General features: G+C 53.1%; 1 protein-coding gene across 1 annotated transcript; it reads right to left on the minus strand.

The window, feature by feature from the left end:
* Nucleotides 1-1,602: 1,602 nt before the first annotated feature.
* Nkx6-1 (NK6 homeobox 1) lies at nucleotides 1,603-8,402 on the minus strand. Its single transcript, XM_006975404.3, has 3 exons — nucleotides 7,029-8,402; nucleotides 5,219-5,391; nucleotides 1,603-3,116 (listed from the first exon to the last, which is right to left on the minus strand). Exons 1-3 carry the CDS (start codon nucleotides 7,711-7,713, stop codon nucleotides 2,865-2,867), a joined length of 1,110 nt encoding a protein of 369 aa, XP_006975466.3. The 5' UTR covers nucleotides 7,714-8,402; the 3' UTR covers nucleotides 1,603-2,864.
* Between the last annotated feature and the right edge of the window lie 45 nt (nucleotides 8,403-8,447).

Genomic DNA, 8,447 nt, shown 5'->3' on the forward strand with positions numbered 1-8,447 from the left:
CCTACTCAAGAGTTTCCTATGACTCCTATTACTACTATATCATCTCTCCCACTCCCAGTTACTGCTGTCATCATCCAGAAACGATGTTTTTAATTGTGGTGTGAATTTTTCTTCCCTTTTGTTTCCTAGCTTCTTCATGCAGCAGAGAGGTTAAAAGCTGACAAGAGTGCAGTGGGAAAAGGACTTTTTATTTGTTTCAATGAAGTGTCGATGCAAAATCGCAAACTTGTTTGGTCCCTTTCTCAAAACTCAAAAACAGTGAAGCCAAGGACAGAGGGGGGAAGGAGGGAGGAAGGGAGGGAGGGAGAGAGGGAGAGAGGGAAGAAGGGAGGGAGAGAAATTGACAAAAAGAGGGAAAGAATTTGAACGGCAGGAGGGAGATAATAAAATACTGAAAAGAAAGAGAAGAGGGACGAAGGACAAAGGATGAAGGAAGAAAAAGAAGAAGGAAAATCTGAAAAGAAGGAGGCTGGTTTCTTGTTTGTTCACAGTTAGGCTTAACCGGCTATCACTCCAGCAGAGCAAAGTCTTCTTGGCAATCAATCCAGCTGCCTCTCTATAGGATGAACATCTCAGTCTTGCTAAGAACACAGAAACCAAAATGCATTTGAAACTTCTGGAGAACTTTGCAAACTGGAGACAATAAAAGGGGGCGATTCATTTCCTTCCTTCTTTTCCAGCATGCCATCAGGAATATACATCACAAGAATTACCATTAGCCATTCCAACTTCTGGAGAGAAAAAGATGTTTTTAAAATATGCATTCTCTAGAAAGCCAAACAGTTCTCATATTTGCTTTCCCTGCACTAAAGAATGGGGGTACCACTGATCTGTCTTTCTCTGGACACAAGCTCATTAGCCTACATCATTAAGGAAAAAAAAATATATCTCCCTGGACCTATAACTGAGTGTCTGAAAATAAAACAATAACCAATTATGCCCATGCCCCTCCCAAAAACCCAAGACAGTAACTGCCCTCCAACGCCCCGGATTAACACATTTTCTCACGGAGAAGCTTGGGGCACTGTGTCTGTAATGCTAAAGGCTGACAGATCAGGTCATTTAAAAAAGCTTTCTCTCTGCTCACTATAGTGCTTGGTAAATTCGGGGCTCCTGACTTTCTGCATTGGACTAGGTGACTATGGCAGAGGGGCAGCACCCAGCTCCCTGCTCCCCCTAAGCTAATTGAATCAGGGGTTGCCTGAGGAACTGCACCCCATACAAGAGATGAGGTCTTCCCAGACTCCCCAGGGGCTTCCTGGCAAAGGAGGGGAGTTTAGAGAAAAATTAGGAGAGACATCAGAAGCATCCACCAGACAGTTCCAGTAAGCAGATGATGGAGATGCTGCTACTGATGATGATTATGATGGCGATGGTGGTGGTGATGATGGTGATGGTGATGATGATGATGATGATGAGGAGGAGGAGGTGGAGCTACTTTACCCAGGAAGTCTATATAACACCTTTTTTTGTGCTCTTGGCTTCTATTTGAAATGTCTGATGAGGCCAGGTGATCTGTACCCATTCATTCAAGGCAACAGACTCTATTCAAACTATTTTTTTGTTGCTGTTTTTAATTAGATTTATCCTTTAAAACAGAAAGTGCATTACATTTCATGGGTCTTGCAAAGGGGCTGCCTTTTCTTTACAAACCGAATTCCTCGTATAAATTAATAAATGTTAAAGAGGCTAATATATCACCGTTATTAGCTTAAAAAGAAAACAATTTACATATTCTATAGTATTCTTATGATACAAAAACACTTCGAATTTAATTACAGCAACTAAATGGAATTCTTATGTTCTGACCCAGAGCGCTTGTAACAATTCCCACCATCTACTTTTAACACGCATTTTTATCAGAAAGGGGTTAAATTAAATACAAGGTCTTGTAGCCCCTCCCTCCCCAATATTTTCTTTAAATCACTAATAAATAGCAACAAACGACTGTGCAATTTCGGAAGGGAACCCAGAAGCTGGTGTGAGAAGCTCGCGGGTCCTGCAATTTCAGGCTTTAAGTCCTGGGGTGGGGCGGGGGACCTGGGGCTGCCCAGGGGCCCAGCGAGGTTGGCCGGGCTCGCTAGAATCGGTGAAGGGGATGAACGGTTAGGAAAGATCCAGAGCCATAAGAGGAGTGAGTCGGGAGGTGTCTGGGGAGGGCGATGACATTCTTTTCTGAGATTCCCGAGTTAAAATGAAAGACGGCCAAGTGGTGTGAATATCTCTTAAAACCAACGGGAGGAAAGGTAGCCATCTCTTTATACCAAATTCCAAAAAGCATTTTACATTTTAAATATTCACAATAAAGTAACTTCTAGTCAGTGTGACTCACGATTTATTTACATAGAGCCTTCAACAGGTTACTTAGTGGGCAGAGCAGTTGTGGGCAGCGGGAGCCTCGGTCCCCTTTTTTCCTAGGCGGCGGGCGACGCCCTGCGTGGCTCGGAGAATCCCACCAGGCGCTGGCTGGCGACTCTTCAGAAACGCGACCGGGATCTCAGGGACCGCAGAGCAAGGGACCGAGCCTGGATGGGGAGCAGGGGGATGGAGGGGGGGCAGTGCTGACGTCGAGGGTGGGAAGGGTCCTGGGGAGCCGCGGGGTTGCGGGTTCGGCTGCGGGTTTGTTTTTTGTTTTTTTGAGCAGTGCAGTCGGCGGGCTCCCTTCTCATCCACGCGCCGTCCTACCACCCCCCTCCAGCCCCCGCCACAATTTCTAGGTTAAAAAAATAGATATGTACATCTTAGAAAATAGTAAAGGCCCGGGGAGCAGCGGGGTGCTGGGGCCCGGGTTGGGGGGGCGGGAGGACGGGCTGAGGGGCGCGTTCGGGGCGGCCGAGATCCCCGCGGTGCCGTGCGGGCGGCGCTCAGGACGAGCCCTCGGCCTCCGAGGCGTGCAGCAGGAGGCCGCCGCCGCTCGACTTGTGCTTTTTCAGCAGCTGCGTGATTTTCTCGTCGTCAGAGTTCGGGTCCAGAGGCTTGTTGTAGTCGTCGTCGTCGTCCTCGTTCTCCGAAGTCCCCTTGAGCCGCTCGGTCTCCGAGTCCTGCTTCTTCTTGGCCGTGGCCATCTCAGCCGCGTGTTTCTTCCTCCACTTGGTCCGGCGGTTCTGGAACCAGACCTGAGCTCCGAGAGAGGGCAGGGGAGGGGAGGGGAGGGCAGAGGCAGGGCCAGGGAGAATTGAGCGCCGAGAGACCCAGGCTCCCACCTCGCCACCCTCCCTTGCGGGCCCCCGGGGTCCAGGCGTCAAAGTCAGGCTGCTGGCCTCGCTAACCCACCGCCGTTGCCATAGCGATAGTAACACAAGAGCGCCGAGGCCGGCCCTAAGCCATTTCTCCGAAAGAGTGAAAACAAGACTTGGGTCGAGCTTCCCTAAAAATAAACTTGCTTTTCCTACGTTCCGACTGGAAACGGGAACACTTGCTTAGTTTTCCCGTAGTGGCAGATTTTAGTCCTTAACTTGTAATCGTAGATTGAGAACTTTCAAACAACTACAGTGCCCTGTGATTTGTGATTTATCCTCCGTAAGAGCACAGTATTAAATCCAGTGACATCTGCTGTGTTTCTCACTTTTGAACACTTGACTGTGTACTTATTTGAGGCCTGAATCCGCACTAACTTCATTGCTCGATCCCCCTCTCTCCTCTCCACAACACTTTAGATGCGTGATCCCAAGTTTTCTGATAAAACAACTTCAGGTCATTCATAGCAACCCATACAGAGGTGTGGAGACATTTAACGTCTCAGTCAGAATCATCATGGTGCTACCCTCAATGTTCATAAAACCAAAGGTGAAATATTAACATTAGCTATTTTTGAATTGAAAGGTTGCCGGTTACATTATTTTTATTATGGTCTCGTCTATTCTTTCAAACACTAGTGTAATATTGCTACTGCCTAAGACATTCGTTGGAAATACAAATACCTTCAATCTGTTCATGATGTTTGACACGGGTCTGACACCTGTATTTTTATCTTTAGGATCAGGAATAAACAACCAATTTTCTGAACATTTTGAACTGCCCTCTCTTTTATGCTTCTGATCTGTTGTGCATTTTATTCAGGGAATTAGAATTGTTAGGAAAAGTGGTTTTTCTTTATATTGCTATAATAATTCACTTCCGGCCATATGGACATATTTATGGTGACAGATGAAGACCTCCAGATTAAGGTGATGGGCTCTCTAGCCACTCACTACAAAAATAATTTCAAATGTGATGGTTTTCTAATGACCACGTGAAAAATCTCGGCTGAAATAGATTGTGTGATGCTTGGCTAGCAGGGAAATAAAGTATCAGACTTAATGATGTTGCTCCTTAATGAGAAACAATATAACTAAAGAAAGCAGATCCACACACTCTCGCCATAAAGAAACAAATGTAACAAACTGAACTGGACCAAGAGAACACAGAAACCCAGTAAACCATCAGATTGAATTTACACAGCGGGTTCAACCCCTTTATTTTCAGGGACAGACTTCTAAAATTTGATTCCCTAGAAATGAAGTATACAACTCAATTATAAGCAAAGTGACATCTTACTTGCAAATTTTCATAAACTGCAGTATCTTAATTCTGCGGATAAACTTGCTTTAAACAGACTTCAACCCCATAATACCCTAAAAATCTTGTCAGCTCATTTGGAAAATTACTATTCCAAAATGATTATCTTCATCTAAGCCAAAAGCAAGTTTTATCAGTGTTAAGTTCCTCTGGATTCATTTACCCCTAATCTACAAGTTAATATAGAAGTATTGTGGTGCTGATAACCGTTAGGAAATTATATATCTAGTGGAGCCTGGATCGGCAAACAAAAGCTTGAGTGTCTTTACAAATAAGCAAATCAAGCTTTCTAATCGGCTCAATCTGTGCTCAGATATATTTCCTTAGTGCTTTTATTCTCTGATAAAGGCGAGTTCCCCCAGTACCGGCTGCAGTCTAGATTAGCCTAATTTCTAAGGCGGGGACTCGATTCCTTTTGTTCATCAACAGTTTGCCTCCAAAAGACCCCAGGGCCTGGGGGGGGGACCCTCTCCTCTGCTCCCCACTTCTCCCCAGGCTCCTCAGAGCGCCTCTCACCTCCACCTAGTTTGTTAGTTTGGGGAGAGGGAAAACACAGGCGCGTGTGCGTGAACACACACACACACACGCACGCACACGCACGCACACGCACGCACGTCCGTGCGGGGAATGCTATCCCTGGGGGTGTCAGAGGGCCACTCACCTTGACTTGACTCTCCGTCATCCCCAAAGAATAGGCCAAGCGAGCTCTCTCTGGCCCCGCCAAGTATTTCGTTTGTTCGAAAGTCTTCTCTAGGGCGAAGATCTGTTGGCCAGAGAACGTGGGTCTGGTGTGTTTTCTCTTCCCATCTTTGTCCAACAAAATGGATCCCTGATCTGCAAGAACCGATATCATAACAGAGAGTGACCAGATGATCAGCTACAGGGCTCCATGGTGGTGGTGGTGGGGGGGGGGACAGGGAGCGAATTGGCAAAGCCAATTCCGTGGCCTGCACCAGAAGTGCACCCAGCGCGTCCTTTTGGCGGCGTGTGCCTGCTACTTTTATCAAAGCCAGGTGCGGTCCAAGCAGCAGTAAATACTTTCTGCTTAACCACATTGCCAAATAGCTAGGGAGAGGACTGCTGAAGAGTTCAGGACTGAAATGGGACGGACACACACACACACACACACACACACACACACACACACACACACTGAAACTAAGCAGGAGCACATGAGAAAGGTCACCCTTCCCTCCCGGGGTCAGTCCCTGTGCGCATGGAAGACAAGCAGTTTGGTATGAAGGTAACTACATTTTTATTTTATATTATATTTTGCCCCCCCCACACACACACACCTTGGTCACTTCTCTAACTTGTGTTAGGCCACAAAAGGCTCCTTGTGGTTTGCACAGTTGTGAACTAACAGGTCCCTAGTCTGAGGCAGCTGTGAGCTGGGGGGAGAGAGGGCGGGGTGGGGGTGCGGGACACAGCTTTTGGCGATCCCTACAGTCAACACTAATACGTGTCCCTGACACCCCAGTAACCCTGAGGAGTCACCTCCCCAAGAGAGCCTCACTTGGTTCCCTCGGTTACTGAAGTTATTGCCATTAAGCCTCAAGTATGGAGTTCCAGTGACTTGGACTAACTTCGGGGGCGACTTGGTCACCAGCAAACAACAGAGTGAGAAGAGGATCAGAGCCGGGCCCTGGACGCCATCTGGGGGCTAGGAGCCTTCTGGGGGCTGTGGCCCACTAGCCAGAAGACTACCAAGGCCATTGAGTTGACCCAGACAAAGTCTTTGGGAGTTCCATTTTACTGCTCTGTCACGCGTCACATTTCTCTCCCTCTCCTTTCTTGTGTTAGGTCATTGAGTGTCAAATTCCTCCTCAATGTGCCCAGATCCAACTTGCCCAGGACCCTGGGGTCCAGGAGTAGGGAAGGCCCAGGCCCCCGAAGCTTCCTCGCCCCGGTTCTGGGAACCGCCGGCTGTAGACAAGCGTACTGGAGGTGTGCGGGGAGATGGCAAAAAAAATGTGAGCTAGAGACGTCAAGGAAAGAGGTGTGCGTGGGGATGGCTGCTTTTCCTGGGGCGATAGGAAGTTGCCCTGTCCACACTCTCAGGTTTGCGGAAAACCGGGGTCAGGCTTCTGAAGCCTTGAGGGCGGCTCTGGTTGGCAAGAAAGAGCCAGAAAAACAGGGGTGCAGAGGCCTTTCTCCCCACCCCGCTTCCCAACTCTCTTAACCCAGAGCTGGGTAATTCACGCACAGCCCAGACAAAAACTCGCCCACTGCGCTGCGTTCTATCCAGACACACGCTCTCCCGCGGAGCCCAGGCCTGCCCGAGGCTTGACGAGCTCAGGAAAGCTTGCGTCCCTTGCTAGACGCCCGGGCCCAGCCACCATCCGGCTGATCTGGCACTGTCAAACTCCTGGGGGTGGCCCCGAGGACCCACCCACCCTCCGGCACACTAGGGGACAGGACGCGAGAGCAGCAATAGGAACGCGGGGACCCGGGCCCGCGACAGTACTCACGGGGCGTACAGGCCAGGCGTGCGTCCCTCCAGGGCGGGCTCTGCATCACCCCGGGCCAGAAGATGGGCGTCCGGCCGGGCAGCTCGGCCAGGGGCTTGGGGTACCGGCCCACGGCGGCCACGGCCGCGGCGCTGGGGCTGAAGTAGAGCCCGGGCGGCGGCGGCGGCGGCGGGCTCAGGCTGCTGAAGCGGGGCAGGCCGGCCAGCAGCCCCGCGGGCGACGAGGCGGCGGCGGCGGCGGCGGCTGCAGCGGCGGCGGCGGCGGCCGCAGAGGCCGAGGTGGCGGAGGCGGACGAGGCGGACGAGGAGGAGGAGGACGAGGACCCCGAGGGCGAGGCGGAAGGGAGGGCGGCCCCTGAGGCCACCGGCATGGAGGGCCGGCTCAGGATGTCGTTGATGCCGTGCGGGGTGGCGGCCGAGAGCTGCGGCGGGGGGCTGCTCAGGGACGAGAGGCCCCCCGCGGCCGGGGGCTTCAAGCCGCCTGGATTGTGGGCTCCCAAAGGCGGGGAGGGCGACGAGGACGAGGAGGACGAGGAGGAAGAGGGGGGCCCGGTGGGCAGCGGGGGGTAGGCGGCGGGGTACAGCGGGGTCTTCATCTCGGCCATGCTGTGCAGGGCGGCCAGGGGCGGGCTGCTGAGCAGGAACGCGCTCTGCCGGGGGCCCTCCATCGCCCCCACAGCTAACATCCCACAGCCAGGCCCGAACCCGCAGCCGCGCAGGCCGGTGGCCCCGCCGGCGCTCCGGAGAGCCCGAGGCGCCGGGGATTAGGGGGCGCAAGTGGAGTGTGGCTCGGCTCACTCGGAGGCCACCACGGGCCGAGGGAGCCCGGGGCCGCGGGCGCCGGGAGTTGCTGTCCGGGATGCGCAGCAGAAATGTCCAAGCGCCCCCGCGGGAGGCTGCGGCCGGCGAGGGCAGCGGGAGCGCGGGCGGGCTCGGCGCGGCTTCGGTTCGGAGAGTGGCGGCTTCGGTTCCCGGCGCTCAGAGCGCTCTACGTCTCCTCTTCTCCAGTCCCCCCGCGGGAAATCACCAAAACTCGCCCGGAGCTGGTCCCCGAGAGTTTGCCACGACGCTGGGAGCCACCCGGCGCACACTTTGATGTTGGAGGGTGGGGGCTGGCGCGCCGGCTTTGGGGAGCTTCAAAGGGCGCCGCGTTCCGCCCGGTGCGCGCCTCTAATCTGGCTCGGGAGCTCCGCGCCGGCCGCTGCGCAGCTGATTCGCACTCGCTGCTCGCTGGCTCGCTCGGGGGACGACGGAGCGCAGCCGGCCCGCGCGGGGATCGCGCCTGCCACCGCCGCGGGCCTGGCTCTCTACTGCGCCAGAAAGGGCAGTGCCACCGCTCCGGCGGCCCGGGGACTTGGCGCGCCCACGCGCCGGCTTCCCCTCTGGGCCACGCGGCGCCCGAGTAGCGGTAACGAAAAGG

This window comes from Peromyscus maniculatus, chromosome 10 (genome assembly GCF_049852395.1).
Source record: "Peromyscus maniculatus bairdii isolate BWxNUB_F1_BW_parent chromosome 10, HU_Pman_BW_mat_3.1, whole genome shotgun sequence".
Taxonomy (NCBI): Eukaryota; Metazoa; Chordata; class Mammalia; order Rodentia; family Cricetidae; genus Peromyscus; species Peromyscus maniculatus.

What these genes read in the sequence shown, in the direction of transcription:
- Nkx6-1 (XM_006975404.3), bottom strand. Translation starts at nt 7,713, where the DNA reads ATGTTAGCTGTGGGGGCGATGGAGGGCCCCCGGCAGAGCGCGTTCCTG. An exon ending in ACGCCTGGCCTGTACGCCCC is followed by an intron (nt 5,392 to 7,028) that starts GTGAGTACTGTC and finishes CGGTTCTTGCAG; the next exon opens with ATCAGGGATCCATTTTGTTG. An exon ending in TGACGGAGAGTCAAGTCAAG is followed by an intron (nt 3,117 to 5,218) that starts GTGAGTGGCCCT and finishes CTCGGAGCTCAG; the next exon opens with GTCTGGTTCCAGAACCGCCG.